Genomic DNA, 20,058 nt, shown 5'->3' with positions numbered 1-20,058 from the left:
CTACCTAGTCTTTCAAGCGAGAAGCCTCAGAATCATACCTGATTTTTCCTTTTCTTCCTAATTACCCAGAGTCAAACAACTGCTGAGACTAATTCTATTTCAGATCCATCCTCATGCATCTCCTCACCACTATCTCTATCACTACTGCCTTAGACCAGGCCCTCTTCGGCACAATTACCTGTGTTCGATTTTTAACTGCTACTTCTGTCTTTTCATCGCCAGTGGGCCAAAGACAGCTGAGGCCCCGTTTTGCATGGCCAGAGGAGCAAAGAATGGTCTTGACATTAAAAAAAAAAAAAAAAGAAGTTAAAAAAAAAGGAAGGAGGGAAAGAACTTAAGAAAGAGAAAAGGAAAGAAAGAATTTAAGAGAAAAGGAAAAAAAAAGATATGCAACAGAGACCATACGTGGTCCACAAAGTCTAAAATATTTATGATCTGGCCCTTTACAGAAAAAGTCAGCTGATCCCTGCTAGCCTAGGCTCCACCCTGCCCACAGAGCTACCTTACTTACAAACCTTCTGTTGGCTCCTGTGTCTGCAGAGGGTAAACACCAAACTCCTTAGCTTGGCATGTGATTACCTTTGGCATTTATCTGCAATCTTCCTTTCTTGTCTTGTCTTGCGGCCCCTCTCATTCCACAAACACTCCGGCCATAACAAAGTTCTCACTATTCCCAAGACATCCCCCCATTACTCATCCCTGTGCCTGCTGTCCCTCTGCCTAGACTGCCTTTTGTCCCTCCTCCACTGGCAGACCCTAGAGTCCCATGTCACACCTCTGCTGATCATGGCCGTTGAGTCCCTACCTCTTTCTGAAGAACTACAAGTTCCCCAACTGTGTTAAAAAGATCCAAACTATCTTTCCAATCACATATTTCATTGCTTCCTTCCCCTCTAGAGCGACCAAAAAACACCATCTCACACCTAACATTTCCTGATTTTAAGATTCCCTTCTCTTGAAAAGTCCTTCTTTTGAGTTTCTTTATATTCAAATATGACTCATCCATCGATGCCCAGGTCAACAGCGCCCTCTTCCATGAGCTTTCTTTGATCGTTCCATCTCTAAGTCATCCCTCTCTTCTCAAGATTCGCTGAACACTTCTTCTAAACCTCTCTGAAGGCACTTAACACTTTCCATGCAGTAATATAATTGTCTGTGGGAATGTTTTATTAGCTCCATAGATTCTTAGGATCCTTGAAGGCTAGTTTTTTGCCTGACATCTTTCTATGATTCCCCCTCCCTCCCAACACCTACCTTAGAACCTTTTGTAGAAAAGGTACCTGCTATACATACCTGTGTAACAGTTGCCACTAACTGAGAAGTCTAACTTGTTGTTTTAATCTAGTCACAAGTACTTTATATAATTTGACACCAATGAAAAGGTACACACAGTGATTAATGTTTGTACTGGTTAAAAAAAATAGCCAACAGTATTATTCCATCTGCTTGTGTAATAAGATACAATCTGATCACGGTTAACACTTAACTAAAAAGATTTGAAGGAAAATCCAATGCTCGATTTTTCATTGTGTCTGTTTTGAAAGTTTCACTTGCTCAGCACAAAGATGTTGAGTTTCCTTAAGTGACACAATGGGAGGCCAACCAATATTTGTCATAAAGGTACATGAGATCACACAATGACGGTGATATCAAGAGAAATATCTGTTTCTGTTATTTCCTGATTTTCCACAAAATGTGTTAGCAAAGAAATAGAATATGTATTTAAAATTTTGCAGGGGCTCCAAAAGCCCGTTCTTTAAATATTACATTTATATTAAAAAGCACAATTTGGGGTTAAAATCTTATGTCCTATCACTATTAACACACTCACGGGACATATTTATAAATAAGAAAGGTAATGATGATTGTCAGTTATAGATACAACACCGCAAACATCCAGTAATATATGAACCAAATGATATATTGAGCTGCAATCAATACGGAGTATGGAATAAAATATTTCTACTTTTATGTCCATATCTGATAGGATACAAATTATGAACATGGGAATCTTTAGGGATGCCCCTCTCTCACTCTGCCCACCAATGAGAATGCTGTCATTTTTGGTCCAATTTTCCCTTTTCTGCCATTATAATCCCCAACCTCATCTGGTCCTTGCCTGTTCCTAGAATCAGAGACTGGATTGAAAGGAGGGATGACGAGAAGGTCTTTGCTAGAACGGTTAAGTAGATCCATACAATAAAGAGTTGAGAAAGGAGGAGTTGGATGGAAGAGACAGTGAAAGCTGTGTGGGAGAAAGACAGGGAAGGAACATTCTGTGGCCGTGGATGACGCTTTGGAGAATTATATGTGGATGGAAGTAAAGGGAACATAAGTGCTTCTGGGTGGAGATGTGAATTGGATCCCTTTTAATATCCTTCAGGAAATATAGGTAAAGAGCAGAGTTTCTTTTTAGTGGGTTTTCTTTTTTTTGTCTGTGATTTTAAGCTGTATTTTGTTAAGTGTGACATGGCTCTGGAACTGAACCACAAGTGACATGGATTCATTAGGGTTACAGATTAATAGTTATATTTATATGTTATACACTGTTCTTTCAGTATTTCTAGAATCTGAGAGCAGAACACTTGAAGACATTTTTATAATAAAAGAAACCTAGATATGTTATGCCATAGAAGACAACATCCATATGTATTTTTTTTCCCCAGATAAGATGTTGGGCTTCAAAGGAACCACATATTTTTAGCAGGTTTCTTCAGGTTTGGTCTCACATACCTTGTCTGCCTTCACTCTCTTCTCTAGTAAGGGGGAGCCAGGCAAACACTTCGAGAAGCTCTGGTTCACACAAAGGCAATATTTTTGTTTGTTTGTTTGTTTCCAGATTTATTGAGATATTGTTGACATATAACATATGTAAGTTTAAGATGTACAATGTGATGATTCAACATACATATATACTGCAAAATGATTACCAAAATAAGGTTAGTTAACCCATTCACCCCCTCACATAACTGCCATTTTTAGGGCTGATAACTTTAAACTTCTACTCTCTTAAGACAATACTTAGACTTTATGGATACATATATGAGAATGTTATTAGACATTCAGAAAACCACACAGGAAGTGTGAACATTTATCTTAAATGTGTTGTTTATGAATAAGTATTTCTATTTTGCTCCAGTTCTCAGCCAATAATATCCCAAATGTGAACGAGGGTGGATATGAACCAGTAGGAAAATAAGACTTACATTTTAAATTCAACATTTTGTTTACGAGGCATGCACACAATTTTTAAAACGCTTCTGCTTTTTACTCCTGCCAAGTAGCGTATACCAAAGACCTCTCCTCTCCCTTACATCATGCCCTCATCTCTAACCACAAAGAACACTCTGGAATCTGCCCTTTTCTTTCCTCAAGGCTCCCCATGCCACAGGTACACAGTGATGAGGATCGTTAAGGGCTTGTTATCTAAGCTCATCTTACTGAAAAAAAATGAGGAGGGTGCTACTGCTCAGGGGAGGAAACTTTCTGGGGAGCCCTTGAAAGAGATTTTGAAAGAGCCCCATGAACAAAAAGAAAAGTATTTGAGGAAGGACCAGGAGACAGAGAAAAAAGAAAGAAGACAGTCCAATGGACATCGCAATGATGGGATGACTGAAATTTGGAAGTACGTCTTTATAAAATGATATATTTAATTATCGCACCTGACACAAGTAAGGAGAGGGGGGCACCAACTGGCATGATTCCATTTCAGGATCGAGACAAGTGCACACAAGACAGGACTCTGCACTCTGTAAGGACAGTCACTTCCTTTGACTCACTGTGACCAGTGGGCAGAAGAATAAGGCTGAGGGTCCACGTGTAAAGTATAAAAAGACACGCCCCACTGTCATCAGTCAGTAAGATGGGAGGTGTCGGGGGAGGGAGAAAGATAGTAACTCTGAATTCCTATTCAAGTCACATCCCAATTTGGGGCCTCATTTTTCCCATTTGTACAATGAAGGGTATTTTTTTTTTTAATTGAAGTATAGTTGATTTACAATGTTGTGTTAGTTTCGGGTGAACAGCAAAGTGATTCAGTTATACAAATACATATATATACATATACACACATATATGTGTGTGTGTGTGTATAAATATATATATATATATATATATATATATATATATATATATATATATATATATATATGGTATCCAGCTTTGATATTCCATGGTGCCATGAACAGCCTGTGTGGCTTGTGAGTCAGTGATGTGTCAAGTACTAGACGAGGGTGATTGACAGCCAGACCAGGACCACCACCCAGCGGTGAGATCACCCCAATATAATGATCGTCAAGTAGCTGGCATTACACATGGAATGTGGAAGAGAAACAATACATATGCTTGGCTTATTGAATGAACATACACATGTACAGTCTTACCACTTTGAGTATATGATTATACATATACATGTATGTTCACTCCTTTTCTTGAGGTTGGAGATATAAAATTGGCATTGTGATGTCAATAACAATGAAAATGAGGACATTCATTCAGAGTGGACCCTCCCTCTCATCCCAGAGGGCAATCTCTAACTTCAAAGACCAGTAATCAAACATTTCTTCGAATCAACTGTTTTCCCAAGACACTGTGGTTTCAACAAAAATAAGTCAGCAAGGGCACGATGCTGAAGGACAACAAAGGCCAAAGCCGATTCTCATATCGATTTTGCTTCAGTCTTTTTGGTCAAGAAGGGCAGTTTTCAGCCTGAAAAGTGCCAGAAAGAAATTGCTAAGAGGTCATTGAAACCCAGATGAGTAGAGAAGACTGGAAAATGATAAAGCACCCAGGGATACAAATGCTGTCAGTGCTTTCGGCCCTGGGCCCCAGTTCCCGTATCAATGAATTTGTCTCAAGGATTTTATATACCAGGAAAGGCGCTGGAGGCAGTGACTCAAAGTTCTGATTTTCAAACATGAGAAGGAAGGAATTCCATAAACTACATAGAAACAGCTTGACATCAGGGCTGGCTGAATTCTAGAGTTAATTTTCAAAGAGCAGAAGCTAGGCACATGAATCTCATTTTCTTTTTTCTTCAAGGTCTCTAGGCAGATTAGGCAAATGCCAGAGATACAGCATATCTGGATCATCAGAAAGTCCCTATGTCCTTAAGCTGTCAAGGCAGAAACACGTGCCTTGAATATCAGGACGATTGCCAGAACTTGTCACTGGTTGAAGGGCCATGCCCCATAGGTGCCGCGTGAGGATTCCCAAGGGCCAGGAGATCCCTAACGGCGAGCTGCAGGCCTCTGACTTTGGTTCCAACTGTTCAACGTCTTTATCAGGGAAATGATGATAAATAATGCAAGTGTGCTTTTCAGATCTGAGACGATAATTAACTGAGAGGAAAAGTTAGTGTCTTCGGAGCCACAATCGCAAGCTGTAAAAACCCGGACAACAGAGAAGACAGTTTTCTCCTTTCAGAACTGTTAAACCCTTTATTCAAATGAAATCTAATGCAGAAATACAATATGGAAACACAAGCGCCGGGGAGCTGCTGTGCTTGAAATGGGAGAGAACACCAGGGACCTGACTGCCAAGTCCCCTCACCTCAAGCCCTCCCCACCTTCCGGAGGCTCCTCAGTGACCTCAGGCCCCCGACACTCCCGAGGGACACTTTAACAAGGAGAAATTTAATAGTCATATGAAATCTCCCAAGGCCGACAGATGCATAGCTCATCCTTACTTTTGCCTCTTGAGATTAGAAATAGAGGATTTTGTGGGTTCTTCTGCACGTGATAAGGTGAAGCGGTATGTGTGCAGTTGTGGGGAACAGACCGCTTGTCGCCACTGAAATGATTCTGGAGTGATGAGTCCACTGGACAAAGGAAAGGAGGCCCAGTGGTGGCGCATGTCGCATACCTCTGAGGCTTTACCTTAGACCCGAAGCTGGAAGGCTATGATGGCAACCAAGTGAGTCACATGGTCTGTGGCATCAAGCCCCGCTCTGTGGGGTGACAGGCTCAGCCCAGAGTGCACACGCTCGGCAGCTCTGAGCCTCGTACTTCAGAGACAAAGCGGGGAGCGTTCAGAGGGGGACACGCATGGCAGAGGGTGTCAAAGCAACCTTATCATCTCAGGACCAGCTGAAGAAACCGCGGCTGTGGGTGTTAAGGAGATGGAAAGTGAGGACCTGGGAAAGACAGGACCTGACTGTCATTTTCAACTACTTACAGGGAAATCAGAACTTAGGTTTGTTCTGAGGGGCTCCAGAGGGCAGGATAAGGACCAATGGGTAGAAGATGAAGGCAGCAGACTAACGAGAGTTCCACCAGAGGAAGCACTTCCCAATTGTCAGAACCAATTATAGACAGGATGGGCCACCTGGAGGGAGACCCAGTCTCATGGTGGGTGACTGTGGTTTTTGAGGGCCTCTTTGCAGGGCTTCTATCCCCCGGATTCCATGTTTGAATGAGGGATTGGAATAGATGCTTCCTGAATCTGCAAAGCAATGATTCTAAATAAATTCCCATTTATACAGAATCTAAAACCTCCCAAACTCCAAACAATCGGATATTTGTCATAATACTGAGTAATGACCGGTGACATTTATTAAAATGGCCCTAAGATTGCACACATTTCCAAAAGGACGTTCCTAAAGCAAGATGGATTATATCTAGGAGAAAGAATTCCATTAATGGTGAGCGCCATTGATTTGCATGCCATTCACGCTCTGAGTAGTCACTGTTAGCCATAACTGACAATTAATCTGGATGTTCTACTTCAAAAACAGCCTGGGCAAAGCAGTTAACCACATCAAAGGCAATTCCTTTCAAGACTCTGCGTCTGTGTATTTCCACAGGAGATACATTTATGCAAATTAGTTCTTAACTAATAAACAAAAGTACACGTAAGCTTATTTTTTAGAAGATTTTGAGCACATAATACTTCTTAAAAAATGCCTTTGCTACTTGGATCTTTATGTTTTTACAGTATCTCTGAAGACGAAGGATGCTAGCTTGTAATAGTATGTGTATTCTTAGGCACACAGCACTACAATCCCAGCAACAGAACACTCTTGAACTTTCTATTGCTTGTCTACCAATCCTTTTCATATCTCTTAAAAATCAGTCCCCCCACACTAACCCTACCCCACCTCCATGAGCCGATCCATTAGCTGGGTCATACTGCATGTCCTGTGAGGTGCAGAAACATGTGGAAAGGGGCTGCAAAGCTGTTTACGCACAGCTATTGGGAACTACCAACACTAATAACAAGCAGGGAGGTATGTGACTTTTGAAGAGTTATTGTCCCCAGCTGGTCTCAGAAGTGCATTCTGGAGCATTTAAAAGAATCCACAGCTTAAGTCACTGCCAATGGTTCCTTTGTAGCATGACTGTAGGCTGCAAGTCTGGCTTATCCTTTAACTATCCGGGGATCTGTTGGCCTGGCCTGGGTTTGACCAGACACAATTTACAGTCCTCCCCGCCCCCCCCCACCCCCCAACTCTAGAACCCCGTGAGTCTGTATGTAAAAGTAACATGATGCTAGGATGTTTACAGAGACACTCGGTAGATACTGAAATTTAGCCAGTGCGCGTGACAATTATGTCAATACTTGCTTGCCCTTTTATTTTACTTTTATATTAAAATAAGGAGGGACTATTTGCTTCATAAAATACTCAGGTTGGCCTGTATAAAGGATTTCCTCTGACTCAACGGTCCACGATTATTTTGTCTTATAAAAGGTGTCCTTAGGTGACTTAAACATAAATTTACCTAGATTATGTAAAGCATAATCTGATGTTCAGATTCAAGTTCACCTACATTGTCACGAACTGTACAACCTTGGCAGTTCATTTTTCCATTCAACCCCGGCCCTCAGTGCAATTCTGTGAAGAGCAAAAAGATCAGTATAGAGATTTATTGTTCACGGCTGTCCAGTTCTGATTTCCGAGGCACGTTCGCATTGAACAGAGGAAAGCAGAGCTCTCTATACGCTTTACACTCACAAGTGTATTATTTTCTAAAATCCACAATTGTGAGAAACATTAGCAAGAAACATATATTCTTTAAGTTCCTCCTTTTATTTCCCAAACATACCATAGTAGTTAAATAACTCCAGAAATGGGAAGACTTTGAGAATATATATGTTCACAATATACACACAGCTCGATTCCCAAAGGATTCCAGCAACATACTCATACGCTTTGAAAATACTTTCCCTCCAGCTTCCCGGCATAGCTCATTTGATCTTGTACTATTCCAATATGGAAAATAAAATTCCCTGGAGGCAGAGTGCAAATGAACTTTAAGAATGAGGACAGCTATAAAGACCACAAACACAAGACAGACTCCTCTGAAGTGGGAAGAAAAATGCTTTCTCATTTTCTCAATACTCCCTCCCCTTTGGTCCCCAGACACCCAGCAGGGCCCAGTGCCTGCCCTGTGTGGCCACTCTCCATCTGAAGCTGTGCTGAGGACAGGGTCCCCCCTATGTAAGGATATCTGGGCAGCCCTCATTATTAAAGCTCGGAGAAACGCAAGCCCCATGGTCAGTCCTGGCATCAAAACCAAATAGCTCCCCAGGACTTACCAGCTGCCCTGCTGGTTCCGTCCTGCCCAGGTGACGGTTGTGCTGTTCGTGAACAGAGGATTGGCAGGTCGGGGAGCTGGGAGGAAATGTAATTTACTGCATCTGGTAGCAGAGAACAGGGAATACAATTAGGCACAGTGTTGGGAGGCCCAATGGGTTCACTGCCGAGACAGCAGCTTGTTTGCCCTACATAATGGACCACAGAGGCGGCCACTGCAAGAGAGGATCAGGGTAAACAAAGACCAGCATTTGCCCAGTGACTGGTATTCAGTAGAGTAGCTGAGGTAGGAGAGATCCTGGCCAGAGAGCTCAAGCCCCAGGACAGCTCTATGTATTAAAAGATTCATCAGAAAGCTCTAGATTCTAAGAGTACAATGAGTTCAGGGGGGGGGAAAAAAAAAAGAGAGAGACAAAGAGATGGACTAGTGAGAGCCATTATAAATTTGGTGGAATTGGCCAAATGTGGGACCTCAAACTAGAAACGTGCCTTAAGCAGAACTGGAAAATAGATTTGGGGCTCTTTCCTTAAACTGGAAATATAGCTTTATGTGCCTGATTCATGCAGAAGACTAATTTTGTAGGCATTTAAAAAAAATTCCAGAATTTATCCCACAATTTCAGTACTTCTGGCTGGTGTTTCAGCTAGAAAATCCTGAGATTTCAAATAACAGCACCCAGTGAACTCACCATGAGCTCAGTTGCAAGAAATGAGGCCGTGCGACAGAGGGAGACCAGCTCTGCTGGCCCACTAAGGGAGATGGAGGACACAGAAGTCAACAGGCATGCCAAAGTATTAGAGGAGAGGAGGAAACCACTGATGTGAAACAAGGAGAAGAATCTGTGTATCCCCCAGAGAGAAGTGGGAAAGCGAAGGAACATTCTAGAAAGCTGGGCTCTAGGTGATGTGATTCCTTCCTTGTGTCATGGCCACATCCCAAAATCCTGGAATGTCAATCACTCGTCAATGATCACATGTATCTGCTTACCGCATACTTCCACTGAATGGCCCATAGTCACCTCACGCTCAACATGTCCAAAATGGAACTCTCATCTCCGCTCATCTGCTCCTTCTCCTGTACAAGGTACCTCAGCTCACTGGCACCATAATTCACCCAGGATCCTGGGTGGTGTCCTTAACTTCCCCTCCCAGTGGCCAGTTAGTCCCTAGCCTCTACCCACTTCCCACATCTGTCCCGTCCTGTGTATCCCCATCGATACCGCCTTAGTTCTGGCAGGTTTCTTTTTTCTCTTTTAAATTTCATGCAGGAGAGGACTGCAAACAGACACCAGATTAGGATTAGTTCAGTTATATGCCGATTAGACCACTGCTGACTCACGTGTGTTTGAATAACCCAGAATATACTGACATTGGACCATCATGTTCTGTGGGAGTGGATGGGGTGGAGTTTCTCTAAGAGAATGGGTTTGTCTATCAGCCTTTTGGGGAGACGGAACAGGAAGTCAGGAGTCAGCAGGCAGGCAGGCCCTGGGTTGGAGTGAGGCTCTGGTTACTGTCTCTCCCTGGGGCCTCATGTGTGCTGGAGTTGGGCCCTGGGTCGGGCAGACATGGTTGAAGGTCCTTCACTGCAAGGAAGGAAGATGGCCCTTTGAGATGATGGCGGGCTGGGAGATGGCCATGAAGCAGCCTGTAGGGACCCTCTGAAAGGGGCCTGGATTGGAGCCAGAGCCTCTGAGTGTGGCCACATGTCCAAAGTTGCCCATTATTCTCCATGTTGAGCTGCCCTGCCAGCATTCCTCAAGTTAGGTTGCAGCCTCTGCTCTCACTCTGGGGAGCTGTGGGAAGGGTCTGGGCCCCAAGGTAGCACAAGGCAGGACCAGAGGTAGCAGCAGCTGGGGGTAAGTGGGGCTTGAGCGGGTAGAGGGAGATTGCTAACAGTGGCCCATGGGAAGGAGGGAGCAGCAATGTGGGGTTAGAGAGACAGTTTAGGCGACAAGAGATGACCAGAGCAAATGTGCAGAACTTCTGAGCTTCCCTGAGGATTTCCAGAAATCCGTGGAATGGCAATCACGGTAAATCTGGCTTCCTGCATTCAAATGAGATGGGAGACTCAAGCCGTTAAGACCAGGTAAGACTCTGTGGACTGGTCACACGTGTCTGGTACATCCTATGCTACATATAGAATTTCCAGGACACCTTTGCATTCTGAAAGTTTTAGCAGCTAGAAATAAAAGCCACTCACAGGTGGGGAATTCTGCATGTGATTCCTATTGCTTACATTTCAGGCTCCCCGAGAGGCTGCTCCCTGCCTGATGTGAGTGGGTGATGGAGTTACCTTTGCCCAGTGGTCACTGGCTACAGGCCTGAGGACAGCAGCTCTTGTGGGGCTGGGGAGCCATGGCTTCTGCTAAGAGATAAGGGGGTGGCGAGGAGTGGGGCATGAGGAAAAGGACAGGGCAGCCCCTCAATATATCATTAAGTAGTAAACCCTAAGGTTCTGCAGCAGGGAGGGTGTCTGATAGACCAACACCAGGAATAAGAAACAGGGCCTCCGAAGCTTCCACAGGGAGATGTCTTCATGTGGCCTCAGTCAGTAAACTGCCCTCTTCCTGCCAAAGTCAGGGTGGTCTATCATGCTCCTTCCCACCATCCGAGAAGGCAGAGAACAGTCACTTACAGAGCAGAGATGTAACATGAGTGCTTCTCGTTAGTTCTGGCACTGCTGAAATCTTTATGAAGAACATAGATAGCTAAAGCTAGAGGAACAAAACTGATGAAAACTCTCCTGAAATCGTGACTTCTGGGCAACTGAAGACACACTGAGCTGTCCCAACAATTGGTATGAAGGTGTTTTTTGGTTTTTTGGGGTTTTTTTTGACCACACCCTGTGGCACGCGGGATCTTAGTTCCCCAACCAGGGACCGAATCCGTGCCCCCTGCAAAGGAATTGCAGAGTCTTAATCACTGGACTGCCAGGGAAGTCCCTGGTATGAGGGTTTTGATGTGGGAAAGGTCCCAGGCCACCCCAGACTGGGATGAGATGGAAATCTACAAAGATCAGTCTCAAACAGCAAGGATGAGATGGGCCCAGGACAGACATTTTCCTTTGCCAGTTCTGGCCAAGGGTTTCACACCAGCTCCTCGGTGGGTGAAGAACAGAGGTAGCTCTAGGTACATACCACATGCAATTTATACTTACACAAAACACTGTGCCTATCTAGGGCAGTAAAAACAGCCCACCCAATCGATGAGGACTCTGCCATATAACAAGTGTGTGTGTGGGGTGGAGAGGAAGTGAGGGGGGATCAGAATGTATGTTGCCAAGACATTCTACTCCAGATTGGAATACGTTGCGCTTGATTGCCAAGGCTACCATGTAGTCAAAAACCATTGGTGATCCAGCAGTCCAATACCTTTGTTTTCTCTGAAAAGCACAGGGAGACATGCACAGGGTACCTGAACAGCGGTCGTTACACATGCACACGCCAGCTGCCGGCTCCTTGGCAACTCATTAAACTGGAGACGCTTCTGCTGATTATCTGCAGCATCTTGTACAGTTATGTAATTTCAGCTGGGCCTGGATTCTGTAATCATCGTGTTTTGGAAGTTGGGTATCTGTCCTAAGCATCATTATTCTACAATCATTTTTTTGTTAGGTCTTAGTAACAACAATTGGTTGATTCTAAGAGGGTCTTGGCACTTTGAAATCAAAGAAAGAGAAAAGATTTAGACATCCCGAAGTCCCTCAACTGGATGTGCTTCATGATGAGTTTTTACCCTCAGATCACAGAGCGGCCTATAAACACTGACTGCATTCTTGGAAGGACGTGCTCCCTCCTTCAAACTTTTCTTTGCCAGCAGATGTGGTGTAATGGAAAGGTCTCCCCAGACTTAGTTATAACCAGACACGGTAGGAATCATCATCCAGGGCGACAAGGCCATGGAAACTTTTCCCTGGCCACTTCTTGGGATCCCTGAGACTTCTGCATCCTTTTAAGCCTGAGCTCACCCATCCTGTCAAAAAGTGATGAAGGATGGAATCATGAAGGTGATTTTTCTCTGTAGGTTCCCTTCTCAGTCACAATCGTGTTTCTTACCATCTTTATGAACTACTTAGGTGAACAGATGAAAATAGTGGGAAGTACATAGTACAGGCGGAAATGAGAGAAGTTCAGGGTGACAGCGAAAAAGAGAGCAGTGAGAGTTTATAACATGGCTTCACAGATGCTTGTTAACAAGTCATAGACTACATGCGTCTCCATGGCCCACACAGCTTTCCCTGGGACATGACATGGAGGCTCCATCCTTTCCCTAATTAGAGAGAGAAGTCTAGGAAAGGCCCTGGTTTGAGAAAAAAAGAAGTGAAAGCATAAAAAGTTGATGTGGGGCTTCCCTGGTGGCGCAGTGGTTGGGAGTCTGCCTGCCGATGCAGGGGACGCAGGTTCGTGCCTCGGTCTGGGAGGATCCCACATGCCGCGGAGCGGCTGGGCCCATGAGCCATGGCCGCTGAGCCTGCGCGTCCGGAGCCTGTGCTCCGCAATGGGAGAGGCCACAGCAGTGAGAGGCCCGCATACCGCAAAAAAAAAAAAAAAAGTTGATGTGGACTCTTCCGATATGTGGGTATCTGTGGGTCGATGTCTGATACTGTGTTACTGCTGATAACGTACACGGCCTCTGGGCAGCCCTAGCACGAGGGAAGCCCGCTATCCTTCCCATGCTGCCACCCTCAACTCCCCAAAGTAGGCAAGGCCACCTCTTCAGTCCGTGCTCCACCCCCAAAGCACAGAACAAATGTCCTGATTTGGCCACACCCTAGAAAAGGTTCCAGAACTATCGAAAGTCCTCCTCCTGGAGTCCCTGCTTGCTCGACCCTGACTTGCCTCTGAGCATATGCGCTGGACACATGAATTTAATTTAATACCTTCCCAAAGATCACCCAAGGAGCCAAAATCCAGATCCCCTGCCTCTTACTTGCTGGAGGGTGGCGGGGAGAACCCAGACAAACCAGTTTTTTTGTTTGTTTCCTTTTTTGCTGAAGTTAGAATTATCGTGATTGCAAGGATCTCTGCTAATCCAGAAAAATGCATTATCCATCTCTGCATTTTAAAATCTTTAACCATATGTTTCCAAAAGACATTGGGAAAACACTGATGCCAACACTTATTCTGGCTCCTGGTCATCTTCCTAATTTAGAGGTTGACCTCATAAGAATCAGGTGAGCAGATGGTATCTGATCTTCTGACAAGTCCCGGCATTTTAAGACAGGTCTAGCTGAGGGCCAGAGGGAAAGAGGGAATCAAGTGGTTTTCATGAGTTTGTAGCTAACAGAAGAGCAAGGGGAAGGCTGAGAAGCACACAATCCCAAGTTCATCACACGGCCCCAGTGAAGGAGAGCGGAGGGGAGGGGACGGGAGGGGAGAGCAGAAGAAGACCCACTCCTGCCAGGGTGGGGTTCAGGAAGCCGGGGCCCTGCTCCCACCCTTCACGTGCTCCTGGCCAACCATGCCCCACAGGGAGGGAGGTTCTGCCCAGCCCTGTTTCCCTGGAAGGCTGGAGAAACTGCAGTTTTCTGATTCAAAGTAAAACCAGAGGCCTTAGGAAGGTTTCCTAAACATCAGATGATGGGCTCCTGCCGCATACTGTAACCTGGAGACCTAACCACCAGCACCAGTGGCCTCATCCCTACCAGGGAACTGGCCCTGAGGCTGGCGCTCTTGGCGGAACATATTTCAAGAGAGATCAAAGCAGTGAACCTTGGGGACGAAATGGGAAGGAGAAGAGCCAGGCCAACTGTGTAAGCCTGGAAAGAGTTGGTCAAGAAGCAGTCCTTAAAGAGGAGAGGCAGAGGAGACGGGGGGCGTGGCCCTCCTGAGCACCCGCAAACAGCGCTTCCCTTCTTTCTGATGCCCTTACAAACCAACACATCGCGTCTCCTGGTGAGCCTGTGTTAATGAAACCCACTAAGCTGAGGGATGAAAATATTCAGGTACAGATGGGGAGAGAGCGCTTACACTTACCTCCATCCGTACTGGAGAAGCTCTGTGGAAACAAAAGCAGGGCAGAGCGTCACTACACACGTGGGGAGATGACCCCTCACTCATTTAACCCATCTTTCTCCCCCAGAACTTGACTGTGGTGGGCAAACCTCATGCTTGCTTTCCTTCTGGGAAATTTGTTTGGGATCCTAAAATTTAAGGGAAAGGTTTACCCTTCCCACCTTACACCGAATTTCTCCTACAAGAGATAAATTTCAATTATTCAGCAAATACCCTGGGTTGTGTTGGAGAAGTGACATCAGAAAATCCCGCCTTAAAATGAATGTGATTAGACTGCTTTCCTATCAACTGTTGGGTACCTGGGGAAACACTTATTATAAAATGGAGGGAGGGTCCTGAGTTATTCACAGCCTGCTGGCTTTATGGATCCTCCCTTTGCTACACAGTACCGTCTGTTTGCACAGACAGGCATACCTCATTTTACTGGGCCTCAATATTGCATTTTTTACAAACTGAAGGTTTTTGACAACCCCCAGTTAAGCAGATCTGTCAGCACCATTGTTCCAACAGCATTATTTTTTTAATTAAGGCATGCACATTTTTTTTTTACACATAATGCTATTGCTTACTTAATAGACTACAGTATAGTATAATCATAATTTTTATATGCACTGGGAAACCAAAAAATTCATGACATGCACTTTATTGCAATATTTGATTAATTTCAGTGGTCTGGAACCAAACCTGCAATACCTCCGAGGCATGCCTGTACGGTAAAATTTCATGTTTTACTGACGCTTTGTTTTTGGAGTTCATGCCCATTTGATATGGTTTTGTCTTTGGCCTTTTTATAAAGGAAAGACTTCAAGCCACAGGGAGTCTGTTTAATCTGCTTCATAAGAATTGGTTTTAGAATTCTAGGGTCTAATGGGAGATGACTTTTCAGGCACTAGGCATATAAAGGGTTTGGACCGTAGGGAGATGGGGTTAATTTCATGACTCTTCTCTGTGCTTCTGGTGGGCCAGGTGGACCCACCCCTGAAGACAGGCCACTCTCAGCTTCAGAGATGGTACCGGTCCTCACGCATCTGCCCCTCAGAGTGTGTGGCTTAGTCTTCTCATCAGTACCAACCGGCCTTTTCTCCAATTGGCATCATTCTACGAGCGCTTACTTCCTCAGGGATATAACTGAGAAATCACATTTGTTTCCTTCACCTTCTGAAAGTCCTTGAAGGATTTTTCTGTCTCCTTTAGTTTCTCTAGGATGATTTGCTCTTTGGCAGATATCTGGGACTCTTCACTTTCCAGTGCTTGTATTTCCTGTTCCAGCCTGGAAAACACACAAACAGAGGACAGGTTACTCTACTGTCCTGCCACCCCTGGACCAGAGAGCAGCTTCTTCTTGCTGGGTGACTTCCTGGCGGTCTGCATTTTACATGATGCTGTGGTACCCGGCCAAGGCTTTTACCTCACAGAGCATCCTGTGTTTCCAGCTTTGCCACTAAGCAGACACTGATCAAAGGAAACCAACCCAGAGGCGCTGCCACCAGGTCACTGCCGCCACTTTGCAGTTTGCTTTGGTGCCTCCCCTTCTCTTCACGTGTACATTCTTAACTTGGAGGTAGATGGCTTTACATAGCATAGGACACACTCTCTGCCTGAGAATCTCAGAATAACTGCTCTTCTGTCAGCTTGGCCAAGGGTGGAGAGCCAGTCTTGCTCAAAGGGAATATGTTGCCGAGAAATGGCTGATGGCCAGTACCCTTGGGAACCTGCTGTCACCTTCCTCAGTGGCCTAACCTCTACTACCAAGAAGACAGGAGATGGAAGGGACTGATATGACTGCCCCCACTCTTCTGAAACTTTCCTCAGTTTTTACAACCCACTTCTCTATTTCCTGGAAAGGAAATTTCAGCACAGCCAGGAGACTCTGGGAATATTCCAGAACAGCAGCTACAGTGATGACTTGGGGGAAGTCTTGGCAGCTCTATTCTTGTAATGAAATGATAGTAACAACCATTTAACTTTTCCTGAGCACTAAATCTGTGCCAAGAGCTGAGCTAAGAATTCATATGGATTATTGTATCTAACCTTCCCAATGACCCTATGACCCTATGAGCCGGGAATTCTCATTTTACAGATGAGATCATGAAGGCTTGGCTTGGTTAAGAAACTAGTTTACTGGTGCAGAGCCTTGAGGCTAGGGTTCAAGCCAGGAAGTGTAACTCTAGACCCTGTTCCTCACCGGCGCTAAACTCTAGCCACATGGGCTCTACAGTACTTCACATATGCCCTGCCTTGTTACACACTGAGTGTGCTGGTGTACTAGGGTGGTGCTGGAATGCACCAATGTCTTTGGAGGTTATGAAGGGATGGCTGTTCCCCTGCCTACAGGACTCCAGATTATTATGCTTCCAAATCGTTTGCTCTGAATTTATTCGTTCATTCATTCAGTTCTGCTTTTGGTCTCCTTCCCTCTGTTGGGCTGGAAGCTTTTCTGCAGAGTCTATGCCTGCCTCCCCCTGCTCCTCTTCCATCTTCTAATCTGCTGTTGGGAACTGGCTAGTGAGATCTTCTGAGGGGTAAGGAACACCAAGATACAGCCATGGGATTTTTGCACTGTATCCCTCAGAGGCCTTTTCTGTTTCCTTACTAGACATCAGAAAAATGACCTCTGGATGGATAAGACTTTGCAGCAATTACTTTGGGTTATGAAGACAAACACTATATGTCATGGTGTCCCCTCCAAATGAACACAGCTTCAGATATACTGATCATCTCCCTCACAGTAAAAGTGGCAGTCCTTCTGATGACAGCATCTAGCCTCCTAATACCTATAGAGCCTCCACTCTTACCAATAAGTCTACTTCATTTTATGCTTTAGACAGAGCTACTCCTTATTTGTCCATTTGTGCCCCATGATTTTCCCTCCTTCAAGAAACTCATTTCTAAACCCTAACCATTTTTGAAGTCTTAACGCAGATATCATCCACCCCATGAGGCTTTCAGATTCACCACCAGGAAATAATAAGACCAGAGGTCTTATCAAGTCTACTATATGTTAGTGCAATGGTTCTCAACCAAGGTGCTTTTGTCCCCCAGGGCATATTTGGCAATGTCTGGGGATATTGTGGCTATCCATCACTCAAGGAGAGTAGAGTTGGTGCTACTGGCATCTAGTGGGTAGCAATTGATAAACATCCTCCAAAGCACAGGACACCCTCCACAATAAGGAATGATTTGCGCCCCCCGCAAATCAACATTGCCAAGGTTTAATAGTTCTAAGCCCTGTGTTAGAGTATACACACGTTGTTAATTTCCCCTACTAGAGTATAAATTCATCATGGTGAGGGCACAAATGCTCAATACAAGTATGTTGAATGAATGAAAAAGCTGAACCAAGTTGCAAAAAAGTCATAGCTCAGCCAAGATGAGATCTTCAGGATTTCTGAGACCCAGGTAATTCTTCAGCAAGCTTTGACTTGAGAGGCTGTGTGGGCTGAAACGCAAACAGAATCTAGAGGAGAGGGGCCAAGCAACACCAATATATAAACAAAGAGATATCAACCTTGGCTGTTCCAAATGTTCAGCAAACCTTTTACACACATCTGTGTAAATTACTTTTGGAGGAATCAAGGAAAGGAATATGAGGCCGGAATAGGGACAACTCAAATGATCTATAAATGGAACTAATTCACTGGGTAGAGGAGCTCTGGGCTAGAGGGTTCCTGGAGAGATTGGATGACAGCACTGGCCAGGTGAATTCTGAGCAGATTTCATCTGAATCTCAAAAAACCGAGTCCCTCAGCAGATATCTAGGATGTGGGTAGATTCCATTATTCTAAAACAAATTCCCTCCCTCCCCCCATCCCCTCCATGGGAAGAGTATATACGTCCCCGACCCACTGATGTTGGGTCACATGATTCGCTTTGGCCTCATGGTGGGTGCGATGCACTTCCCTGCCCCTTTGGGTGCAGCCATGTGACCTGATTTAGCCAATGGGATGTTAGCAGACATGACACAAACAGAGGTTTGGAATGTGTTTGCCCCGTTGGACTTGTCCTCTTGTGCCTCTGCTGGCACCAAGGGAACAGCTTCTCTGGGCAGCTGCTGTCCCTTCAGCCTGTACCCCAGAAAGAACACATGGGGAGTGGACAGGAGCCCAACCCAGAATCAGAAGCCATGCCCAGTCAAACCTGCATCTTCAATTAGAGCCACTCGGCTAAGCCCAGCCTAGATCAGCCAACACCCAGCCTACTCCTCACAGACGTGTGAGCAAGTACAAATGATTTTTGTTTTAAACCACTGAGTTTGAGAGCAGTTTGTCAAAGAGCACTATTGTGACAACAGCTAACTGACACAGTTCAAACATGTACCGTAATGTTCACTGTAGCACTATTTACAATAGCCAGGACATGGAAGCAACCTAAGTGTCCATCAACAGATGAATGGATAAAGAAGATGTGGCACATATATGCAGTGGAATATTAGCCATAAAAAGAAATGAAATTGAGTTATTTGTAGTGAGGTGGATGGACCCAGAATCTGTCATACAGAGTGAAGTCAGAAAGAGAAAAACAAATACCATATGCTAACACATACATATGGAATTTAAAAAAAAGAAAAAAAAGGTTCTGAAGAACCTAGGGGCAGGACAGGAATAAAGACACAGATGTAGAGAATGGACTTGAGGACATGGGGAGGGGGAAGGGTAAGCTGGGACGAAGTGAGAGAGTGGCATTAACATATATACACTACCAAATGTAAAACAGATAGCTAGTGGGAAGCAGCCGCATAGCACAGGGAGATCAGCTCGGCGCTTTGTGACCACCTAGAGGGGTGGGAGGGAGACACAAGATGGAGGGGATATGGGGATATATGTATACGTATAGCTGATTCACTTTGCTATACAGCAGAAACTAAAACAACACTGTAAAGCAATTATACTCCAATAAAGATGTTAATAAATGTTAACATCTTTATCTCTCTATGTTAGAGAGAGATATATATGTGTGCATTATATATATTATATCCTAATGATATATTTCCTAATAATATATATTTATATAAATATAGGTATATATGTATGTGTACGTATATCCCAATAATACCTGAAGCTAAAAGATTAGAAAGACTATAATCTACCCTCTCCCCATTTCCCGCAATCCTTAGAGAAATCAGGAGGGATACAGAGCACCCCTTCATGAGCGTTAAGTTCGAGAAAACAGGAAAGTATCCATGGTAGTTGTCTCTGGGTAATGAGCTATTGGGTGATTTTAATTTTCTTCTTTATAATTTTCAATATTTCCCCAATTAAAAAAAACCTCGTGTATTCCTTACCTAATCAGCATAAAAACAGTAAATCACTTAAAAAAAAAATGCCTGCTCTGGCCTAGCGCTGAGAAGGCTGCCTTTCACAGGCTGTGGCACTGGAAAGGAGCCGGGGTCCCAGCTTCTCCTGGGTCGAGTGAGGGGTTAAAATGGGCACAGTATCGATTTACATTCAATTCAACCAACACTGACGGAGCTTGTCTGGCTGGACTCAGAGTCAGGCACTACAAGGGATT

At 44.6% G+C, this 20,058-nt stretch overlaps 1 protein-coding gene across 18 annotated transcripts in view; it reads right to left on the bottom strand.

Moving 5' to 3' along the window:
- PALM2AKAP2 (PALM2 and AKAP2 fusion) overlaps positions 1–20,058 on the bottom strand; it is a 627,479-nt gene that overhangs the window by 213,968 nt on the left and 393,453 nt on the right. For 15 of the 18 annotated variants that reach the window (XM_019946401.3, XM_073806364.1, XM_073806363.1 and 12 more), the window contains 3 exons: positions 15,706–15,820; positions 14,512–14,533; positions 8,536–8,637 (listed from right to left, as the gene is read on the bottom strand). In XM_019946401.3, coding sequence (XP_019801960.1) covers positions 8,536–8,637; positions 14,512–14,533; positions 15,706–15,820 — 239 coding nt within the window. Of the gene's footprint in view, positions 1–178; positions 256–8,535; positions 8,638–14,511; positions 14,534–15,705; positions 15,821–20,058 lie in introns of those variants that run through there. The other 3 variants (XM_073806373.1, XM_073806379.1, XM_019946404.3) reach the window with 2 other exon arrangements.

Source organism: Tursiops truncatus, chromosome 6, assembly GCF_011762595.2.
Source record: "Tursiops truncatus isolate mTurTru1 chromosome 6, mTurTru1.mat.Y, whole genome shotgun sequence".
In the NCBI taxonomy this organism is placed as follows: domain Eukaryota; kingdom Metazoa; phylum Chordata; class Mammalia; order Artiodactyla; family Delphinidae; genus Tursiops; species Tursiops truncatus.
Note: the sequence above shows the minus strand (reverse complement) of the source record. Positions and strands in the feature narration are given on the sequence as shown.